General features: G+C 34.9%; 1 protein-coding gene across 2 annotated transcripts in view; it reads right to left on the reverse strand.

Moving 5' to 3' along the window:
• Positions 1-25,596, reverse strand: part of Smr (nuclear receptor corepressor smrter) — a 530,430-nt gene that overhangs the window by 151,758 nt on the left and 353,076 nt on the right. For both annotated transcript variants that reach the window (XM_090397581.1, XM_090397569.1), the window contains exons 13-14: positions 15,057-15,224; positions 11,204-11,514 (exon numbers count right to left, since the gene is read on the reverse strand). In XM_090397581.1, the coding sequence (XP_090253707.1) occupies positions 11,204-11,514; positions 15,057-15,224 (479 nt within the window). The remainder of the gene's footprint in view (positions 1-11,203; positions 11,515-15,056; positions 15,225-25,596) is intronic.

Here is a 25,596-nt window from a genome sequence, read left to right on the forward strand (position 1 = left end):
AGAATTCTTAGAGTCCCATGGACTGCCAAAAAAACTAATTTAGAAATATTAGAGATGACTGGAGAAGATAGGCATCTATTGAAAACCATTAAGAAAAGGAAAACCACCTTCTAGAAGTGTTTTTTTCAGGGATTCATGCCTGAAAAAAACACTTCTAGAAGGAATGATACAAGGGAAAAGAAGAAGAGGAAGACAAAGAACAGATTGGATGGGAAATATTAAGGAATGGATCTTTTTTGTCCTACGAAGAATGCAAAAGAGAAGCACAAAACCGTACATGGTGGAAGCTCATGGTAGTCAACCTCCTTGAAGGAGATGACATCTGACAAGACAAGATAGCTTAGTGGCCGGGAGACTTCATTGAAATTTTTAATGTGGCCTGCACTGTCTAAAAGGTTGAAGACGCCAGGCTTAAATCATTATTTCTGACTAACATAATCATCTCGTTTACTGTTCTTTTCTGTTTTACTATTTCCTTTATTTTAGCTCATTGGAAGCTCAATGTAAGGGGGGGGGGATACCACTAGAAGTTAAGCCAGTATAATAATGGTTGATCAAATCATACTGTTTGAAATGCAATATAGCTCGTCTTTCTTTCTCTCTCTCTCTCTCACACACACACACACACACACACACACACACACACACACACACACACACACACACACACACACACACACACACACACACCTGGAGTATACACAAAGTGTGTATACTTCAGATGACCTTAATATGAAGGTCAAAATTTCAGGAAATTAAAGTCATTATTTCTAACACAGTTGGAATCTCCATAATTTGTCTGAAATGAAGGCTAATCACCATGTAACACTAAAGGAAAGGATTAGATTATAAATGCCTTACCTTGTTATTATTATCATCATCAACAACATCATTACTATTATTATTCACTGATGACTTAATGTACTTTCCTTCCTGCAATTTTCTTCTAAGTGCTCTTTTCCTGTCTTAGTTCTTGTTAACATTTTTCTTCTTTCTTCAACTCCAGGTTGATTATTGAACTATTACTTTTAATCTTGAAATTTCATATGTTAATTTTTCTTCATTTATGTTATTAATATAAAGGTTCTATTTACTGGATTCCACACTAACAAGAAGCTGATGACTTCACATCACTTGATTTAGTATCCCATAATGCGAAGCACATATCATTATTATTATTATTATTATTCCTGATACCTCCAAGGAGTCCGAAGACTCATCACGGGAGGACATATCCTTACGGGTATGTATAATGCTGTGCATTATGGGAAAGGTCACTATCCAGACTGGTTTCAACCTTTACTGGGGTGAAAAAGCAAAGGGTTGCTCATCATAAACCTAGAGTAGTTAGTAAAGGGGGTGCAAGAGAGAGAGAGAGCCTGATAGTATTAGGAAAAAGAAAAGACAGATAGATGGTATGAGAGATAGAGAAAATGCATCAGCTCTTTTATATCATCATAAAGTCAAAGGCTATCAGTTTTCCTCTTCCATTAATCTCATATCAATGAACAACCAAAAGACCAATGGAAACTAAAGCACAAAGATGACTGATACCAAGGTGGTTAGTCCCATCTGAGTTAACTACCTTGAGTTGGCCTTCTCTGCTTGGGATCGCTCTCCAGTAATCCTTGCAATTGACTATAAGACCACACTGAATTAAGAGAGGATGGAAATATTTAAAAAATCCTCTCATAGTAAGAACAGACAGAATTTTATCTCCCCCATGCTGAATATTGCATAATGTGGGTGGTCTACACCATCTAGTTATAAATTTGACATCTCCTAGAATACTTCTTTCTAAATATAAAAATTCCACAGTACAATATTATAAAGCATTTGGATATCATATTGCTCAAATCCATGTTTCTTTCTAACCTTTCATAAATGGTATTTTAATTCATTAATTATATTGCTGACAAGTGGTGGGTATTGCAAAAAAATAACTATTCTGTTGTAAGCAATGGAATGTCCAACACATTACACAGTCTTCTAAGGTTTTAAAGTTCTTGTATATTAGTTTTTGAACTGGTAATATTGGGTAAGTGGAGAAGGGAATTCCAAGTATAATGAGGGGTTAACCCAGAAGGAATGCCTCCAAGATCCCACTTCCCATAAATTTCTAATTTTATCTTATCTGCATTATAGGATTTACACAAAAACCGACTTGAAAAAAAAAAAAAAAACGGTTTTTGAATTTTTACAAAAAAAAAAAAAAAATAATAATAATAATAATTAAAAAATTATATTTATTTAAAATTTTTTCAGTTTATTTAATATTTATGGAACTAAAAAAAAATAACAAAATAAAATATACTCCATACAAAAAAAAAAAAAAAAAATCTGTACAAAATATAAATTTTTATTTCATTTAGTATTTTTCTTCAGGAAATATGATTTCAAAAAACATAAAATGTCCACTAAATGATTACTTAATCTTGTTCTTATTCTAGATACAAAATTGCCTGAAATACAAATTACTCTTTCACTGGCTACTGAACTTGGTTTTATCATTTTCAGGGCATCAAATAATAAATCTAAATTCTTTGTTCTTTTATTGGTTGCCTCAAATACTGAAAATCTGACCTTCAGTATCTTTGGATTTGATAGTATTTCTTCAGGTTTCTCAAGAAACCTATGAATTGATTTTTTCGTGGCTTCTTTTAGAGCATTGCCCTGATTAATAGTTTTTCTGTTTCCGATATATTCATCATCAGAATCTGTTTCCACACAAGAATTTGGATATATTCTAGACAGTATATTTCCAGATAACTTAATAGTATTGAGTTTTGAAGCTAATGGAAATACACTAGAAAAAGCATTTAATAATTTTAAACTAATTTCAGACTTTAAACTTTTTAGTTCATTTAACAGAAATTCAAATATGCCTTCACTTGTTAATAAATCGGTCTCGCTGCCCTAAGGCCTCAGCTTCTATATGTACTGGTCCCAACCCTCTAAGAAGCTCCATAATTTTAGGATATTGAGCTTCATTCCACATATGAGAAGCACCAATATCATACAAAGCTAAAACAACACATTCTTTTAATGTTATAAATCTTTCAATCATGGCTTCTAAACTATTCCATCTCATTTGGCAGTCAAGAATCAGACTTAATTCCTTTCTTTTTTCTTGTTTTAGATAATTCTGAAGGATGCTATCTCTTACGGGAGATTTTCTAAAAAAATTTGCAAATTTTTCTAATTTGGGAAATTGTAATTGTCAGACAACACACAGGGAATCCACAGTCGTTATCTAGATCAAGAGAGTTTAAAAAATCCTCGCCATAGTCATCTTCACATTCTACGTCATCTTCCAATTCCTCACTTGTAGCATATACATTGGTTTCAGCAATTTCTTTATTTTTATATAACACATCAGTAACTGCTAAGTGTATGGCGTGTGAATAGCATAATTGATAAATTATAGGTGATAATTGGCCAAATGTTTTCATAATAGCGGCACCATCATTTGTTGCTGCAACTATGTCGGTTGCTAAATCCAAGTTAAAAATTTGTAGCCTCTCAGAAACCAATTCTAATGTTTTCTTAGTATTGCAGGAACTAGCTATTGGAATGAATCCCAAATTAAAATCTTCCGCAAAATGGTGAACTTCAGGTGATATTCAAATATCTGCGATTTATTTTGCTAGTCCACTCATTTAAAGTTATAGAAAAATTTTTCCCATTCTACTTAATATAATCCAATTCATTTATAGTTTCATGTTTGGCATTGTTATAAAACATATGAATGAGATCCATTACTCGAGAGTTGTTTAGAGAGCGATTTCAAGTCAAAATGTTACCGTTTCTAATTAAATTTTTACATATTAATTCTAGTATTATCTAAAACTGGTTTTTAAATTTAAAAACTGATTTAAATGAAAAAACTTCTTTTTTGTGTTACTAAGTGGATTAGATCATGTAGCAGAAATAGATTAAATTCTACTGCTCGACCTGGTACTCCATACACTTCTGTGCTTTTGATTATGTATCTCATTCTCACTTTGAGCCTGTTATTGATAATGTGGAAGAACATCTTGTAGTCAGTATTAGATAGAGAAATAGGTCTCCAACTGATGATTAAGGTGTGATCTATATTAGGTTTTGGAATGAGGACAGTATGGCTTACTACAAATTCACTTTGTATGGATCCTGATGAGAGAAAAGAATTAAATAGTGTAAATAAAATGGTAAGGATAAAATCCCAGGCCCTGCAATAAAGTTCTATCCCTAGACCATCAGGTCCTGGAGATTTCCTTGTCTGGCATTCTTTATAGGCCGTGGTAACTTCAGATGCTGTAATGGGTCTGTCAAACCCATCTTGGATATTCAGGAAAGCCATTAATGTTCCAAGAGTTAGAATTTCCAACAGCACCATTGTCTTCAAACAGATTTTTATAGGGTTTTTGAAAGGAGCCAAGGATATCTTGAGTGGTGGACATGTCTTCTCCATCAACACAGACTTGAATGATAGTCCTTCCTTTGTGAAATTTTGTGAATTGTTTATTGAAGAATGCAGCTGAAGAGCTATCTGCTAAGTGCTGCTGTATTCTTTTCTTAAAATGTATTTCTTCTACTTGTTTATGCCTTTCCACTTCTATATGTTAATGTTTCTATGCCAAAGTCATATTTCTTATATGAGTAGCCAAAAGGTGTCACAACTTTAAAATACTCTGGATTAGAGATAGTTGCTGTAAGTTTTTCCAATTGGTTATGCTATAAATTTAAGATACCAAGAAATTATATACTTGGTTTAATCCTTTATCCAAGTGTAAGCAAACAGAGTTTGTGCCTGAAGTATTTTCAGAGCTGGGGCAACTTGTATATAGAAGCTGATGACCTCACATCCCTTGCCTTAGTATCCCATAATGCAAAGCAAATATCCTTATGGGCATAATGCTATACATTATGGGAAGGGTCACTAACCAGACCGGTTTCAATCTCTGAGTATGGCTCCCACCGATGAGACCTCAATAAAGGTCAAAACCAGTCTGGGTAGTGACTTCTCATAATGCATAGCGTTATACATACCCGTAAGGATATGTGCTTTGCATTATGGGATACTAAGGCAAGTGATGTGAAGTCATCATTTGCTTACATCACTCCTATCTCAGTATCTCCCATAATGAAAAACACATCTCCTTGCGGATATGTATAATGTTATGCATTAAGGGAAGGATTAATGTATAATCCCACTGAAGAGACCTTTATTGAGGTCTCTTCAGTGGGATTATACATATCTGCAAGGAGATGTGTTTTGCATTATGGGAGATACTGAGATAAGAGTGGTGAAAGCTTGCTCCACCTTTGCAACGAGTTGCCTTACCCCAGTCTTGAAGATACTTTCAGGCACAAACTTTGTTTGCTCACACTTGGATAAAGGATTAAACTAAATTTATTATAGTCTAACCAAGTGAAAAATAAACTTTCAACTACTTAATATTAGGGGTTCGCATTATATACGGATCCTAAAAAATATAACATCTTATTAGACTTGCACACACAATATACACTACCTAATGCCTATGCAACCAAATCTACTTGACGCACTCGCATTCGGCCACCGAGTGCGCATCATATCTGCGCATAAAGCCAGTAATGTAAGTAGTGCTAATGATAGAGCACAGTTAGGTATATCGGTTTAACCAGTTTATTTTAAATATTATTCATTAAATAAACCTAGCCTGAAAATGAGCCAACAGAAATGTACGCATTCATCTTTTGAAGCAGGATTTAAATTGCGTGTCGTGCAGTTTGCAGAAGAACATAATAACAGTGTTGCTATGAGAGAATTTAGTGTAGCAGAGAGTAATATTAGACTTTGGCGTAAGCATAAACACAGTCTTGAAAAAATCCCCAAAACAAAACATGCCCATCATGGAGATGTAGCATCCTTTCCAGAACTCAAAGAGCCAAATGAATATATTTTGACACAACGACAAGATGGCATTATAGTAACAAGAAATGCAATTCGTTTTTGATCTCTACAACTCAAGAATGGTAAATTCAAAAACACATCAGGTATTTCATCTTTTCTTGCTTCGCCTGGGTGGTGCAACAGATTCATGGAACGCAAAGCATTAACATTACAACACCGAACAAAAATTGTGCAGAAGTTACCAAAGCAGCTTGAAGAAAAAGTGCAATCCTTCCATAAATTTATCATAAAATTACGGAAGTGTCACGAATATGAACTTTCCCAAATTGGCAAAATGGATGAGACGCCAATGTACTTTGATATGCCTGGGAATCGAACAGTAAACTCAGTTGGTGAAAAGGGCGTCTTCATAAAAACAACGGGACATGAAAAAACGCATTTTACCATTGTTCTAGCATGCATAGCAGATGGAACCAAATTAAAGTCGACAGTGATATTTAAAAGGAAGAAAATTTCGAAGCATATGAAATTTCCACTGGGTGTAATTGTTCGCACCAATCAAAGGTTGGATGGATGAAGAAGATGCACAATTGTGGCTGGATCAAGTATGGAACATACGTCCAGGTAGCTTGTTACGTTAACAAAGCATGCTAGTCTGGGATATGTTCCGGGTGCATTTAACGGAGAAAAGCAAAGAGAAAGCACGTGAGCTACGTACAGACCTAGCAGTCATACCGGGTGGTCTAACTTCCGTTTTGCAGTCGCTTGATGTCAGCTTGAATAAACTGTTTAAAGATCACTTGCATGAAAAATGGAGAGAATGGATGTCATCTGGTTTGGTGAAGATGATAAAGGATGGGAATTTTCAGAAGCCTGAGATCACCCTAGTCACCAGCTGGGTTAAAGAAGCATGGGATTCGATACATCTAAAATTATTCAACACTCATTTCTTAAATGTGGAATAAGTAATTCAATGGATGGATCTGATGATCACATCATATACGAAAGCGAGGATGACGCACAACAAAATGGAGAGCATGAAGAAAATGACAACAACTGCTACACTGATGACACAATCCCTACAGATGAATTTATAAATGAAATGTTTGATGACTCAAATGATGAAGAATTTAAAGGATTTTGGTTTTAAAATAAATATTTCCTTTGTTAATTCGTATTGTATTTTGACATTTTGTTTTAAAATAAATATTTCTTTCATTAATTCGTATTGTATTATTTATAATGTTATGGAACAAGATTAACAGATCGCATTATACGTGGACATGGCATTTTAGGGCTAGTTTTCAAACAAAATTTCTAGTTCGCATTATACGTGGATCGCATTATACGCAAAAATATACGATAAATGTTTCCATCATATCATTCTTTTTCACCTAACAATCAACAAATCTTCAATCGATCCTCACAGAGAGACATTCCAAGATCACTCACCATCTTGGTACTTGCTTCTAGATTCTCTTCACTACTTTCTCATTCCCAAGAAACCCAGGTCACCAGATCTCAGCACAGTAATTCAGATGTGGATGTATCAAGGCTTCATAAATTGAAATGATAACTTCCTTATCTCTGTTTGTTAGTGTATATTCTTCAATAACCAAGTAATTCATGGGCTATGTTGGCAACCTTAGTAATATATCCTCTAAGACAGTAACCGTTAGGCAACTCTATCCTAATAGCCTCACAAACATTGTTAATATAATCTTTGCAAAACACTCCTATTATCACTGAATCACCATACAAAACTTTTTCCCTTTCTCATTTAGTTAAGCATCCATTCCTTTATTCTTGCACCTGTTCTTTCTGTTCTCAGCTATAGCACTCACCACATTTCGGCATTTGCTCAAGCTATGTCCTGTGAAAGACTTCATAGAGGCACACTATCTCTCTCATTACAGCTGCTCAATCTCCATCTTTCAATCTATTATTTTTAAGATCATCACTTTTGCTCTCTCTCTCTCTCTTTCAGTCCTATCCTCTATTAATCCATTGTCATTTTCATATCTGTTCCCTTTTACATCTACTGCTTCAACCTCTCAATCAAATCCACACCTCTGGCACTCAGCAAACTCTTGGTTTCGAACCACAGTCCACTCGTTTTCAGTAATGAATATATTTTGCAGACACAAATTCTCTTAGGTTGAATTCTTTGAATAAGGCTGTTCTGTGCACCATTATTCTACTTCGCATTGGTGTCATTACATGAAACATACGATTTATTATTATTATCATTATTATTACGACACTTCCAAAGACTCACTGCAGAGTCATTGGGCGCCTTGTTTCTGACAACAAATGTCAATTACCTTCTTTATATTCTTTGATATATACCGAAAATCTTCAATAAGAAGAAGTAATCAAGGCAAAAGTAACCTGATAAATTTTAACACACAAGCAAAACAAATCTAAGTTATTAAAACGACATATATCCACTAAGTTTTTTTTTTTTAATATAAAACCAAATTACTTAACTTTTTAAAGTGCTTGCATTATAGTGAATCAGGAAAGAGAGATGATGAAAAAGCAAATAAAAGTCAATGAGTGTAAGATGGAAAAGGTTAGGGACCTCACATACCTAGAATACAACATGACAATATACAATTCAGGCTGTAAAAAAAAAACAGAGATAAGATATCAGATAAAAGCAAATGAAAATCAGTGAGCCATACCCTAAAGTTGAGACTGATGGAAGTATGCATATTCACAAGTACTCTCTATGGTTGTGACCATGCTTTTTTTTGGGACCAGTATGCAATGATATGGTGTACCAACACCTCTCTATTAAATAGTGACTTGTGACATACAGATGCAGAACATTTAGAAATTTGTAATATTGAGTAATTTTTTTAAACACGTTTACTTACTGTTCAAATAATTTATTTAACGAAATTTGCATTTTTACTATGCCTATTATTAAGATATTTGGTATTAAATGTTTTTAGAATTTTAAATTACTTTCATGTTTATATATTAAACATTCACACCAGGCTTTTGTGTGTGTGTGTGTGTGTGTGTGTGTATGTATATGGTCATTTTCATTCTAATATTAAACTATTAATATATCCCATTTACACAAACTGAAAGCACTGGACAAATCAAGAACAACATGAATCGATTTGTCTCTTCTCCTTGTGAATGTGTTAAGCAAATCATTTTACTAGGTTATATCAGACTTTTGCAAATGCTGTGTTCATCTAAGAATAATACGAAGTCTTGATAGTAAAGTAAACAAAAATGAAAAGGTTTCTTTTCCCCTTCCAGAGTTAAGAAATTAAAAACAAGTGAGAAAATGAATGTAGGATTAACCTACAGAGGCTGTGTCAAAAACTTTCTCCACCCCCCCCCCCCCCCCCGAGGTGGGGGGAGAGTCTTCGAGACAGCCTCCATGATGGTATCAATGTCTAGCAAGGAATGACTGACATTTATGACCAACCAAGTTGCAGGACCGTCAATCACAAAATGACTTTGTGAGAAATATAACTGGCTAAATTATCAAAATAACAGACTTGAATGTTGGATGATTGTTAGGGTATATGCCACCCTTTGGTGTGCTACCAAAGTGCTTACTGGAGGCTTGAAAGAGTTCATTTTTTTCCCCTTCTGGATTTCCAAATTATCTAACCCTTAAGTTACACATGATGCTAAAGGCTGTAAACCTTTCACCTATGAAAGGTTTACAGCCTTTCATAGGTGAGATATACATAAAACTTTGAATTCCTACATATACATCAAATACAGTATAATAGAGAAATACAGTGAATCAAATTACTAAACCATTTTTTTGTCATCCTCAATCTCATTCAATAAATGGATATACGAGGGTGGTCTGAAAAGTTCTATGCCTCGACCTTTGATGACAACACCACTGACAAGATTTTTTCTTTTCTAAGTTGGTACATCTGTCATAAGCATCCATGTAAAATTGCAAGTCATTCTTTGAATTTCAAATGAATTTCTTTTGTCATTAAACCTTCTTTTACAAAGAATTTTATAACTGAAGCAAAAGTGTTGTCTGTATCCCTTGAAATGGATAAAATTGAGTATCGCGCAGTTATAAAATTCTTTGTAAAAGAAGGTTTAATGACAAAAGAAATTCATTTGAAATTCATAAAAGCTTATGGGTACTCTTCTCCTTAATTTTTGACAATTAAGAAATGGGCTGCCAAGTTTAAACGTGGCCGTACCAGCCTTGAAAATGATCCACATTAAGGACATCCAAAAAGTGTAACAACAACACCAGAAATCATTATTTAAGTGCATGATATGGTATTGAATGACCGCCGAGTCAAAGTGCATGAAATTGCTGAGACTATAGGCATTTCAAAGGAATGTGTAGGATATATTTTGCACGAAGAATGGCAAGTGAAAAAGCTTTGCACAAGATGGGTGCCGCACTTGCTCACAGCAGATCAAAAATGCACTCGCATGAAAATCTCTGAACAGTGCTTGGAGCATTTTAACAAGAATAAAACTGATTTTGTGCATCGATTTTTTACTATGACTTGGATTCATCATTACACACCAGAATCCAAACAGCAGTCAAAACAGTGGACAGAAGCCGGTTGTTCAGTGCCAAAGAAGACAAAGTTGGTTCCATCAGCAGGAACCAATTTTTGGGATGCTAAAGGCATTTTGTTTATTAATTATCTTGAAAAGGGTAAAACAATAACTGGGGAATATTATTTCGATCTTTTAATTAGACTAGACGGGAAAATTCGTGAGAAAAGACCTGGTTTGCAGAAGAAAAAAAATCATCTTTCATCAGGATGATGCACCTGCCCACAAAGGTGTTTTGGCAATGGAAAAATTAAGGGATCTGCACTATTTGAATTGTTGGAACAGCCACCCTATTCTCCAGATTTGGCTCCCTCTGACTTCTATCTTTTCCCAAAACTAAAATTCTTCCTCGCTGGTCAGCATTTTTCTTCGAATCAAGAGGTGATTGCAGCTGTAGCGTGGTATTTTGCAGATCTTACTGAGAACCACTACAGGGAAGGGATAATGGCACCGGAGCATCGCTAGAATAAATGTATTAGTCTTAAGGGAGATTATGTTGAAAAATAAAAATAATTTTGAAATTATATATTAGTTTTTTCATTGTTAGGCTGAGAAATTTTCAGACCACCTAGTATATATAGCTAAACTTAAATTATCTTCTTAGATTAATTAGGTAAAAACGTGCCCTTATGTATACAGGTGCTTTAAAATATACAATATTTCAAAAAAAAAAAAAAATAGATAAGTATAATTTTTTTTTTTTTTTTTTTTTATCAATTTGGACATGTTATTATAAAAAAAGAAACAAACCTTAAGTTATTAGGTATGTGGGGTGGCTTCTCTTCTTCTACTGAGGTAATTCCAGAATTAGAATTCAAAGTTGATGCAATTGTAGTTGTGCTGGTTGTTAGAGGCAAATTCAGACTGCTAGGAACAGCTGAATTACTGCTTGCTATAGTCACAACAGCAACTGTAGTTGTGGTAGTTACTGTTGTTGTTGTCATAGTGACAGTAGAAGAAGTAGAAGCTGAAGTGGAACTAGCAGCTGTAGTACTAGTGGTAGTAGTAGCAGCAGTTGCTGTTAGCTTTGTTTCTTCTTGTTGACGAGTAGAAATTACAGCCTAAATGGAAATTAAGAAGGAAAAAAATGATTACATAAACAATAAGTCCTTTAAGTCATGCATCATGTTTTGAAATGCTACAAGAGTTCCTAACAGTAAATGAAGGCATAAAATTCTCATTGTTATTTCCTATCTTAATTATTAGTTTTCCTGAACCATCATGCCATTAGGTGATGTAGGTTAAGAGATCATTACCAAGACAACTTCAGGACTGAAAGGAAACATAAAAACTGAAGATAACAATAAGTATAAAACAATTACAATCTGAAACAAAAGAAATCAAAATCAATCAAGGAAGTAAGACAGGGATGTAGATTCTCTATTCAATATATACACGGATCAGATTATTTAGATATGGAAAACAAAAATAAAACAAGATATACAATTAACCAGAACAACTGTTATCAATATAATGCTGTACGCAGATGATCAGATTACAAGACAATGAAGATGACCTTCAAAAATCAGTTTATGAATTAAGCAAAATAAGCCAACAATACAATAATTTCCCAAAAGAAAACAAATGTTATGGCATTTAAAGGTTGAGATCATGTTAGATCAAAAATAGTCACAGAAAATAAAACAATAGAACAGGTAGCACAGTTTAATTGCTTAGGCTGCATAATTGGAGTTCTGGGCTAAGGAGAATGGATGTCAATTTAATGTGACAAAATGTAAGATTATGCATTTTGGGATGAAAAGATTACCAGCAGTATACCACATTGGTGGAACTGTACTCCAGGAGATTGATGAGGCCAGGGACTTGGGAGTGTTGGTGGATAGGGAGATGAAGTTTAGTGGGGGCACATTGCAAAAGTAGCTAAATCAGCTCATCAACTCACTTGGTTGTTGAAAAATACCTTGACGAGCAGAGACAAGCAAGTTATTGTACCTCTGTACTGAGCCTTGATAAGACTTCATCTCAACTACCGTGCCCAGATTTGATCACCTAGGTTCCTTCTTGATGGGGAGGAGGTGGAGAGGATCCAGAGGCGAGTGACTAAGATGATAGTGGGTCTATGGAATGAACCATATGAGAACAGGTTGAAGATTTGTGGATTGCAGAAATTGGTTGATAGGCAGAAGAGGGGGAGATATGATTCAGACATTCAAATTGCTAAAGGGTTTCTACAGGATTAATTCAGAGGATATTTTTGAGATCAGGACTGGTGGTGGGAGAACTAGGGGACACCTATGGAAACTGGGCAAGAGTGTGGTTAGCAGGGGGTGTTAGAGCTGGGTTCTTTACTTTTAGAGTGGTAAATGAGTAGAATTAGCTGCCAGAGTCTGTTGTGGGTGCTATGACGGTGAGTGAGCTCAAGGCAAGGTATGATAGATACTGTGAGAATGTCGTATAGTTGTGTGGACATGATGCTTAAGGCCTCCCTCGATGAGTCTAAGGACTCCCTGGAGTTGCCCGTAATAATAATAATAATAATAATAATAATAATAACATATCTAAAAGATAAAGATATAGATGAAAAAAAAAAAAATAAAGAAATTTCAGAAAATCTGTGGAATAATTAAAAGGACACTGAATAAAAAAACAAGATGAGAAGCTCAACTAAAATTTTATAAAGTAATGGCAGCTCCTACTCTAGTGGTTCAGAAACATGTAGAGTTAAAAAGAAAGATGAAAGTAAAATACAAGTTGCAGAAATGATATTCTTAAGAGCAATTAAAGGATGCACAAAATTGAACCATATAAAAACAATGAAGATAATCAGAAGAGAGCTATATATTTACAATGTAAATGAAAAATCAAGGGAATATAGAGAGAGAAATGGAAAGATATCAGCTACCAAAAGAGGTGGATAAATATAGATCAAATGGGGAAGGAGAGAGAGAGAGAGAGAGAGGAAAACCAGCTGCAAGATGGAAAGACAGTGAAATTGGAACAGGCAAATACCTAATCCTTAAAGAGAAGAAGAAACAATTACACGGTAATTCCTTAATAAAGTGATAATGGTGTACAATCCACTATAATAATTAAGGATAAAAATTAGATGGAAATAAAGTTTCTTAAACCATAATCAGTGTGAAAAAAGGAATAACTGAAAATTTTTGAATACAACAACATTAGCACAGAGAATGGTATCTTTGCCTGTGTTGTGATAGCACTAGATTAAAAACTATTGTACTATTAGGATCATACATACACACCAAAAAATAAAAGACAATTAAAAAAAAATGCAATTTTTTAATGACAATTACCCATATTTTTGGCATAGAAAGTCTATCACTGTGGTTGAAATTTGGATGAAGACCCTCAACACTTACTTTGAAAAAAGATGTTCAACGCACAGGTGCTTCTATGTAGAAGCTTATATTATTCCAAAGGATCCTATGGCTAGTGATGTTGTCAAGTTCACGTTCTGCAAGGCTGGGGTTTGTGATGCTTATTTAGTTCAATATAAGACTGTTCATAAATTTTGCAATGTAGTGGCAAGGTTGTCTAAAACAGAATACAGTGCAGTTACCAAGGAATTGGATAGGTTCCAGGTAGCAACAGGGTTGTAATTGTTCATTAGATCTTTTGGAGAAGATAAAAAGTAACCTGATTTGATTGATGGGTTTATACATGACTGAAAAATGGAATTTCTTTAACATAAGAGAAACACATTTAAAGGTTACAGCACCTATTGCTTATGAAAGTTTGCAGAAAAGGTGCACTATGTAAACTATGAGAAAGTAGCTAGAGAGAGAGAGAGAGAGAGAGAGAGGATTCAAAGTTAACTGAAATACCATTTTCCAGACAGCATTAAGAATTTTTAAAGTGGTTTTAGACATACTCCCTCAAATGTGACAGCAATATTTTAAGGCTGGATAGATTTGTACAGAGTTTACAGCTAGAGAAGAGAAGTGAAAGTAACATTCTGAATGAAAAAGGATGTCACTTTTTTTTTTAGAAGTTGAGGAAATGAAGAGAAATAATTGTTTAGCTGATTAGTAAGTAGCAAATAATAACAGAAGAATCAAGCTTCCGAACCCCTAGCAAAAGGACAAAATTGTGTTTTGGGTTATCATTGAATGGCAGTACAGAGATTTTAGGGCGTTGATCACAGATGATCTTGAAGCTTGGGATGTTTGAGCTATGCAAACTTTCTCTCTTGCTCCCCCCCCCCATATAAATGATTCAAGACATAAGTGATAAGTGTTAGAGGCAAAAACATAACAAAAAGTAGTACATTAATAAAAAAATAATAATAAATGGTCTTGAATCAGTTATAAAAACAGTTTTTTCTTCTTCACAGACAGATAAACACGCTAATAAATAAGCACTGGATAAACATAGTAATACATAAGTAGTTAACATTTTTGCTTCAATACTGACATTTATACAGGGTAAAAATTAGCCATAGCATTAATGAAAGTTATAAAATGACTCAATCTAGGATTAAACATGTATGCAACAAACAACTTAAAAAATAAAAAAAAATTAATCTTGATCAAAAACACATTATCTTCTTAACACTAACTACACTGTCACAGAATTTAATCAGTGATTTCAGAATCCTGAAAGGTACTTCAGAATTACTTACCTGGGTGGGTTGATTGTGAGAATGAGGATGAGGTTGGGGCTGTTGATGTTGATGTTGAGGTTTTACTAAAGCCCTATTTTTCTTTTTTACATTGTTTTTCCTCAGCAACTGTTTATAATTTTCACTCTTTTTAGTTAAATAATAGTACTGGACACATTCTGCAACACTCTGGAAAAAACAAGAAATCACATGATATGTGTTATAATTAGAATGAAGCCTGGACAGCAATGAAGCAGAAGTCCAAAATATAAAATTCAGATGCATCTGAAATCACATCACTGCTTACCTCATTAAACTTCAATCTTCCATGATACTGCTAGCAACACACGCGCACACACACACACCCCTTTTCCAGACCAAGTCAATCCCTGCTTCTGTAGGCATGGCCAGTTTATAACAAAGGGCTCTCACAAGCAAGCTAGCAACAAAGGATGCCTTCTTAGATGGAAGAAATACCAACTAGACAAAGTAGGTGATAAAAGACATTCAATGCCTGGTAAAGCACCACCTTGCTTATCATTCTGAAGTCATTGTGCCACGTTTGCCCCCAAAACAGGAATTTCAGTTTCTGTCCCCACATCCATCTACATTAAATATGCATGGTGAGCAAAACCCTTCAAGGGTATGCCAAACATACTGTGGAGATTCCGAGCCTCTCTTTCCTCTCTCATCTTTGAGGGTATGGTAGTAAAGCAGTTCTGCAGAATGGTCACTAGACGGGGTATGAACCAAACCTTGCAATAATACATTTAAATGGCTTGTCAATCAGCTGGTACATAATCCTGTTATAATGTCATCCACACTAACAGTTCATTCATGCCTGGAGGAAGGATATGTAGTTATATGTAGAAGCATCGCTTTGGCCAAGTTACGGCACGGATCTATCATCTTTCACAATATGTTTCCCTGCTCTTCCTTTACTCTTAAACACCATGACAATAAATTCAAATAGTTATAAGTATGAATGAAGTTAAAAACTAATATCTTTAAAAAAAAATCCATAAAAAAAATTAAAATCTCCAAAAAAAATCTTGTGAAAAAAAATTTCATATTCACTTACATGGGAGATATAAACATCAGCTAAAAAGTATGTACACATCACTTACAGATGTTAAAATCTGATCTGTTTTTGACGAAACCCACAATAACCAGTCCATCTTAAACTCTGATTTCCTTCAACTACAAGGATAGTAATTAAGCTTTTGTGCATTTGATATTTTCTGTCAGAGAATACTTCTCAGCCATTCACAGCCTCATTATTGAAATTAAGATAAGATCATCACCACCCACTTGAGAATAGCAAGGAGCCCAGTGTTTAAGACACTGGTTATGGGAAATTTTAGAAGCTTGAATTATTTGGACACAGGAAGAGGAATGGTGTTATCTGCAAAACTATGATAGGTGTTGAGGTCAGTGAGAGAGAAAGGGCAATTAATCTGCAGGGGCACGTTTGTGAGTGAAAGCACAGAGTTCTAAGGTATCTTAACAGTAATAGAGAAATATGAAGAGAAACTGGCAACCAAATCACAAAGGGCAGAAGGGAGACAATTTAAGTCGTAGCTTGGTAAGACGATCTAGATGCATGATCAAATGTCTTGGAAATATCAAAATCAACCACGTTTCTCCAAATCTTTCCATGGCCTGTGTCCAATAGTGAGTAAGGCTGGTGAAAAGGTCTGTCACAGAATAGTGGAATCCATAATGGTGGCAACTAATTAACTGATGAATCTCTGAGACAGTGAAGAAACTGATAGTTAATGACCTTCTGTACTTTCTAGACTACTGAGGCAAGGGCAAAGGAGTGGCAGTTTAATGGCCGACTTTATTATTATTAATTTATTATTTTGTGACACCTCCAAGCAGTCCAAAGACTCATTGAGGGAGGACACCAACAGCTCTCTGTCTCTACCACTATTCCAAACCTCTACTACCATCATCATCTACATAATGCCATCAAGTGTCCACCACCACCACTACTAGTATTTTTTGTCTGTAAATTGTGTGTGTTCTGAAGGGCCGATTTGTCTGTATGTGGAATGAAAAACTCGAGTTTCCAGGAGAAAAAAAACTTTGCTACCTCCATGAGCTCGGCTAACTCACTTTCAATTGAAAAAAATCCATATAAAGATTCCTTCCATCACGACGAGAATCAAACTAATAAAGTATGAGTGTTAAAAATTCTGAAGCACAAGTTTTTAGCAAAGTATTATTTCAGTTATTTGATTAGAGCCGGCATTCAGAATGGGAAAGTGCAAACAGTAATTAATCAGTCCAGAGAAAAGAGGCATAGAAATCCCAGTTATCCTAACTGACACTATACCCTACAGGGTAGAGGCTGAGAGGAGATCAATCTACAGAAAAGCAAACACGAGTAAAGTTATGGTTGGAGTTGCAAAGAGAGAAAACATCTACAGTACATTTGAAGAGAGAGAGAGAGAAAGGTGATTAAAAAAAAAAAAAGAAAAAAGGTCCAGTGTGTTAGAAGAAATGACGAGGATTACCTAGTATTCTGGTCAGCCAGTTAACAATTTGAGCTAACAAATTGTAAACTGATGGCACATGATTTGAGTTCCATATTGGCATGATCTGTGAAGTTAGAGAAAGGGAGTTGGTATCAATTATGAACATCAAACTTTCCAAGGAAGATAATCACACTTTAGGTAATTGGACTCATGATTATGGAGATAATCAAAGATGGAAGCATGAGTGTTTGAATTAGGAGAGTGGTAAGAGCAGCAAATGAAAACTATAAAGTGAGACAAAAATCTTCAGCCATGGCAGATTATACAGTGTGTGTGTGTGTGAGAGAGTGAGGGGGGGGGGGGTTCCAGGTTTAATAACTTTTGGTATTTGATTTCACAAGTGTATATTCCTCCCTTTTTAGAAAAGTCATCACGTAAAATGTAGACGGGATAGCTGAAGTGAACTGTAGTTGTAGAGAATGATTGGGATTCAATTAGTAATAATAAATGGGAGTTTCATGCCAGGAAGTGGTGGTGAACATCAATGTCTGTATTAAGCACTACAGGTTGAAATGGACATGTAAGTGCTTTTGTGTAAAATGTAGATTTTTGGGGAAGAATAGAACATGACACATAGTAAATAACTGCAGGAAAAACTGGCAATCCAATTACAAAGAGTGGAAGATACATGCTATATTATGTAGTTTGCTAAGTAGACTTCAAAGATAGATTCAATCAGTTTCCCAAATGTTAACTACCTAAATCCATCTAGATATCCACCCTGCCACTTTTTTGCTTCTACACCTGTTTTGCATCTTTCTTTAATCTTCCACTTTAAGTGAACATGTCATCATCTTAGATTAGCTTTGCTTATAAATTTTTAAATGCAAATGGCATCAATGTATTTTCTAATACAGTGGGTGCACACTTATTGCAAGTAATATGGAGAGAGAGAGAGAGAGAGAGAAACCTGCAGTAAATGAATTTCATAATCAGCAAGCAGTGGGGACCAATTTCTTCCTCTCTTATAAAATTATCTAAACATTACTTTATGATATTACAATGGTATAATATATAGATTGTATTGTAATAAATGCAAAAAATGCTTTCATGACTTTTCCATTTTGCAAGAAAACGAACTGGCTGGATGAGCAAAAGAAAAAAATGTTAAAGCAAAATGCTTTCAGTCATTTTGCTTATTTTTGGAGTAGAAATCATGGAATTTTCCTGCTTCTCTGATGCTGTCATCTGTGTGCAACAAATTTCAGATTGGTCAGCAATGAGCAGCTTCATATTCAAATATAAGCTTTCTAGTTTCACTATTTAGATATAAAAACAAAAGTTTTTTTATTTAAGAAAAAATCATTAGCATTGCTTTTCCTTCCCCCCCCCTCTTGGGGGACATCATAACTATGAACAGTTCCCCAATTCAAAATATTAGAATGAACTGAATCACTAACTGCTCAAATGTTCCAAAATCCCCAAATATGTATTTTTATCAGTGCACTTTCTTTAATGAATATCATTGCAACAGATGACCATAGAATGTTTCATTGAGCTCAGTCTCTTTTCTGCTACCATATTTCTTGTTACATCACAAGAGACTAGAAGGAAGTATGACAATGAACCATTAGGTGCAAAATATTTTAATCAGGAATATATATGGTACATAATAATATCAGAAATAATAAAGCAACATACCTGTTCCAAAAATAAGAATTTTCTCCATTCACTGAAGGTTTTTTCCAGACATATAACTAATATATAACTAATACAAGTCATAAATGTCTATGCTCTGGGGAGGATCTACAAGTTTTGAGAGCCCTAAGGTTCTAGAGAACACAGTTTACACTGATCTAATACATAAATGCATACATCTTGCATCTAATACATAAATACCCATCCTATAATCACCTATATAAGCTATTATATCCACCCAACAGCATGAGAGCAAGAGATGAAGGTCAGCAATCAAACATCCCCAGTACTCAAAGTGTTGGAGGTCATCAACAGCCATCTTCTTCACTACCTGGAGATCCATCAGTTAATTAGTGATTACTATGAATTCCACTATTCTCATCTATAGCAGAACTCCTCACTAATCTTACTCACCATTGGAAAGATATGGATAAACCCATTTGGACGCCAATGACAACTCAAAGGCATTTGACCATGTCTAGCATCAAGGCATGCTCAGCAAGGTATCATCATATGGTCTCTCTTCCTGCCCTTTGTGAATGGAAATGCCAACTTCTCTTCCAGAAAGAGGAAGCTATCAATCCATTCCTGTTTGAATCTGCAATCCATAAATTCTCAATCTCTCCTCATAATCTACATCCTTCAGTCTCAATATCATCTTCAACACTTTTCTTCCTCATCTCCACTATATATCTGCAATATCATGGAAACCAGGATACCAGATATGTGTAAAATAGTCCAGGTGAAGTCGTATCAAGGTCTTCTAAAGAGACCAGACTTCCTTACTCTTAAATGTCAGTGTTTTTTCAGCATTGCAATTATACTCTGAGTTGTATTTACAATCTTTGCTACATGGCTCTTGAACTCCAACTTCTTATCTATTAAAACTCCAAGATCCCTAGCCCACAAGAAAGATCCATCTTCCCTCCCTCTTACTGTTGCTAATGTTCTGATATCTTGGGCTAACTTTTGCATCCAGCTAATCCTAGCATAAACATCAGCCTAATCCTCAGCCTATAAAGATTTGGTATTTTTTTTTTTTTATTATTTCAAAACACTACTTCTATCTTGCTCAACTCTTAACACTTTATAAATCTCAAATCTGACCAACCTTAAAATACTATTTGCACATTTGGGGTAGTGCACGCCAAACCACCTTAGGAATTCTTTACTGTATACAGACTCCCTCTAATCACTTTCCCATAGGCATTCTGAATTATACTTTCCTGTAATCATGTTAGAACTCAATCCCAGTTACTACATCCAACTGTAAGAGCCAGTTTCACTAATATCGACAATTTTAGGCCACAATGTATTCACCAAAGCAAGAAACTCGGGCACTTTGTTTCCTATGCTCCTGCCATTATATTGCATATACCAGGTTGACAGAGCTTAGGGAAGTGAGCCATCATTATTTGAACAACTGCATCTACTTATGACATACTAGAGTACCATCTGCATTCAGTAAAGTTATTCTTCCACATTTGTTCATTTTTTTTTAAATAATTAAAAAATAATATATTTGTTTAATCACCCCTTTGGCTAAAAAATGTGGCAATCTATAATTTCCAAAAAAATACATAGAATACTAAATATCCCAATCCCAACAAACAAGTCCTCAGCAAAACATTTACTATTCTATATATTCAGGCCAGATGGGAAAAGATATCCATTGTGCCTAATAAATAAAAACTCCATGCCACATTTAAAAACCATTCATCAGTTTAGCAATCCTCGTCCATCCACACTTAGGAAAAAATCTCTATACATCCTGGAGTATATGAAGTGCCCTGAACTTGTACATGTGAAGTGACCTGGTTTAGTAAGGTTAAACAGGATGATCTGTTGTCATCTACCTTAGAGAACATAAAAATACATTCTCCACCATTGTTTATGGCAAGCCAGGACTAGCAGTGCTGAACAGAAGTATTAAAGTTGGAGAGACTGTTTCTGGAATCGCAGCAGCTACAAAATGTTCCTCAAACCTCAACAAGTAAGGCTGTGCCGTTGAAATATCTGGAGGAGAGAGAGAGTCATTTGAAGATCAAATTATTACTTGTAAACCTCCCTTTATCCGATAATAGATAGCACCAATTAAGATTTTAGTTCTTTGTATTGCTTGTTACAATTTAAACCAATGCCATCACTAACTAAGTGTCACTATTTGTGCACTGTGACAAAATGTTTGTACTCTGAACATGAGTATTCTTGGGAATTAAATTATAAAAAATCTAAGATGAACTCCCAATACCAAAGCCTTTCTACATGTTATGCTAACCTTGTTTATTTATCCATTTCCATATCTCCACTAAAAATTGTATTTTAATAGCTGAAGTGTTTTATTAATTCTATAACTTTACTACTGAGAATGGAACTGATGTTTTTCATGATCTATTCCATTTTATAGTTTTTACTTTTGTATTAGTGATTTCCATACCAAAGCTGTTGAAGCAAAATCAAAACTTCAAATGAAATGCTGATCATAATGATTATTCCAAATTGAAAGTAAAAATTCAACTTTTTATTGTGCTCTTTATTTTTCCCTAAAACAACAGGTTTTCCCTTTTCCATGTTTATTAAAATTTACCCACATGCTTTCAATATGAAGCTACTTCCATCCCAGGAAGTTTTCATTATGTGTGCTGATATTGGTCACTTATCCATTTTGTCTCTCTATGCAACTGATTAACTAACTCAGCTTTAGCTGAAAAGATCTAAAAAAGATGAGTTCTCTCCAGAAGGTATAACTGCAAAATTCATCAACATTTTTTACAATAGTTTTTCAGCATGTATAATAATATTTTCAAACATGATTCCTTTACAAAATATGAAATATATACATTTTACATCCAGCAATGGCCTACAATAGTAAAAATTATCAATCGCATCAAGGGACATATATATGATTAAATTTATATTCTTAACTTCCTATCAACAGTTTTTCTCCAAATTAATCTGATATCTATCAGGACTATATTTGAGTGCTGTAAACCCACTTCTAACCACATATCCTTCTAATCACACTGATTAGAAGGATATGTAGTTTCACTGATAGTATGATTCTGCCATCTATTCACTCTAATTTTTCTCAAAACTCTCATATTTGTTGCCCCCATTTTATCAATTTTATCTTATGGATCATAGAACTAAGTTATTTATAACCCAACTCTTTTTTTTTAATTTTTTATTATCCCATGGTATTATTACACCAGATCACAGAGGTCAAATTCATGTATTTTACAACACCTTTTCTGAGTTATAAAGTTCACATTTAGAAATATTCATACAAGTTAATAAATGCAGTGGTGATGCTTCCTCGATAATACAGATTTTGCAGATGGGGAAGACTTTTATGCCATTGCTAAACTTGGTTGGTCTCGTGTGGCCGGTCTTGAGGCAAGAGATCATGGCAGGGGCACAGCGATTAAACTTGGAGTTGATGGTAGCTCCTGGTTTTTCTGTTGAATATCAGTGGTGAGTCGTGTCCTGGAGAATCATTCTTTTTACGTTTTCTTTTTTTAGTAGTTTTAAAAAGATCAAAATCTGTGGTATCACTTGATGTTGAAGCCATTTTTACTACTTCATCTGCAGTTTCCCAACTCTAAAATACATAAGTTAAAACTGGTTTGAACACTGTCTTGTATACTGTTAGTTTAGTTGGCCTGGTTGGCTGAATGGTTACCACTCTCCAGCCAAGAGGATGTGGGTTTGAATCCTGACAAGGGTATGGATGTTTGTGATTGTCCTACTAACCGTATGAGCTTTTCTTGTTCTACTGCTTATTTCCATGTTTAATTTGCCATCTTCACTAAAAATTTTGCCTAAAGAGCAGAAATATTTTATTTATTTTATAAGTTTACCACTGGGAATACAGGTAATGTTTTCCATGTTCATCTATTTTCAAGGGATTGTATAGCTCAGTGGAATTGGCACTTGCATCCTTTGCACTAGGCTACTGAGGATAGACTAATAGTTCAAGTCTAGTCACTGACTGGAGGAATTTTTTCTAAGCCTTTCTTCGACGAGTTCTCAAGTTAGTCGATCTGTAGCACTGACAAGTGGTTTTTTTTTTTTTTTCCTCCACGAAACTTGGGTTTTTTGTCCTGTAAATTCCAGAAAATTGACCATAGAACCCACATTATCTCAGGCAGTAACATATCCTGTTAGGGTTAGGTACCAAGCGATGGCAGCACTAATTTGCCAGTCTCTTCATTGGTGGTTGCCTATAATTAGTGATAGACATGGACCAGCTATATCTGATTGGCTACCATTGAAGATTGAAGATAGAACTGCCCACTCAGTCTCCAAAAGCCAGATAAGGTTTAAAGGCTTTGCCTACTCCCTATAAGGGAATAAAAGGAATCAGCTTATTATTTATTTATTTATTTAGTCTATTTTCATAGGCTCTGTCTTTATATTGCTAATCTTCATACAAAATTTGTTACAACAGTTATTTGGTCTACCTAAAGAACATGAGGCCTTACACTGGACTTATTTAGGAGTAAAACACTGTCTGCATAGGAAGTCAAGCCATTAATGCCTTTTCCTTTCCAAATCCAAGTGAAAGACAAGAGTGTATGATATGTCCACTCTTATCTTACACTTGATTTTACATCAAATCTAACTTGCTTCAATTCCAACTGCTGGCATAAAACTTGGACACAGACTATGTAGTGCTCTGTATAGCGTTCCATTTGCTCCTTATAATTGTAAAGTATTTTGAAAATAATTTTTCTTGGCATCTTGCGGTATGTCTTTTCTAGATCTACGAGGTTGGTCTGGAAAGTTCTCGGCCTAGACCATAGATGGCAACACTATCGGCAAGATTCCCCCCCCCCCCCCCCCCAAGTTGGTACATGTCATAAGCATTCATATGAAATTGCAAGTCATCCTATCAAGTAGTTTGTTTTATACAGCTGTCTGAAGCAAAAGTGTTGTCTGTATCTCTTGAAATGGATAAAATTGAGTATCCTGCAGTTATAAAATTCTTTGTAGAAGAAGGTTTAACGCCAAAAGAAATTCATTCGAAGTTCATAAAAGTTTATGGGCACTCTTCTCCTTTGTTTTTGACAATTAAGAAATGGGCTGCAATTTAAACATGGCTGTAGCAGCCTTGAAGATGATCCACGTGAAGGACGTCCAAAAAGTGTAACAACACCAGAAATCATTGATCAAGTACAAGATATGGTATCGGATGACCGGCGAGGTCAAAATTCATGAAATTGCTGAGACTATAGGCAGTTCAAAAGAACATGTAGGATATATTTTGCATGAAGAATTGCAAATGAAAAAGCTTTGTGCAAGATAGGTGCCATGCTTGCTCACAGCAGATCAAAAACGTACTCGCATGAAAATCTCTAAACAGTGCTTGGAGTGTTTTAACAAGAATAAAACTGATTTTGTGCATCAATTTATTACTATGGATGAGACTGGATTTGCCATTACACACCAGAATCCAAACAGCAGTCAAAACAGTGACAGAAGCCAAAGAAGTTGTTCACAACCAAAGAAGACGAAGTCGATTCCATCAGCAGGAAAGGTCATGCCATCTGTGTTTTGGAATGCTAAAGGCATTTTGTTAATCATCTTGAAAAGGGTAAAACAGTAACCGGGAAATATTATTCCAATCTTTTAACCACACTAGATGAAAAAATTCATGAGAAAAGACCCGGTTTGCAGAAGAAAAAAATTCTTTCATCAGGACAATGCACCTGTCCATAAAAGTATTTTAGCAATGGGAAAATTAAGGGATCTGCACTATGAATTGTTGGAACATCCATCCTGTTCCCCAGATTTGGCTCCCTCTGACTGGTATCTCTTCCCAAAACTAAAACTCTTCCTTGTTGGTCAGCATTTTTCTTCGAATCAAGAGGTTGATTGCAGTTGTAGAGGGGTATTTTGAAGATCTTACTGAGAACACTACGGGGATGGGAGAATGGTGGCTGGAATAAATGTATTAACCTTAAGGGAGATTATGTTGAAAAATAAAAATAATTTTGAAATTATAAATTCGTTTTTTCATTGTTAAGCCAAGAACTTTTCAGACCACCCTCATATACAGGGTGTTCGGGATAAATTTGACATATTTATAATTAATTATATTTTTCCGTAAGTTACATGTATTAACACACACTTCTCTTCATTTAAAAGTTTGGACCCTTCTTCATTCATATACAAGATGTCAGAAAGGATGGATAGCTGGAACCCACCTGAATCATGGAAGAGAATAACTTGTATCATGATGATTCGTGCCCGCCATCAAAATAAGGATATTACGACTGCTGCCCAATGCTCCCTGAATACAGTAAAAACAATCAGGCATGAACTAGAGACTTGCAATGGTGACTACGAGGATGTAGCAAGAAGAAAGATCCCTAGCA

This window comes from Typopeltis vanoorti, chromosome 1 (assembly GCF_054136105.1).
Source record: "Typopeltis vanoorti isolate ZY-2024b chromosome 1, IOZ_Tvanoo_1.0, whole genome shotgun sequence".
Lineage (NCBI taxonomy): Eukaryota > Metazoa > Arthropoda > Arachnida > Uropygi > Thelyphonidae > Typopeltis > Typopeltis vanoorti.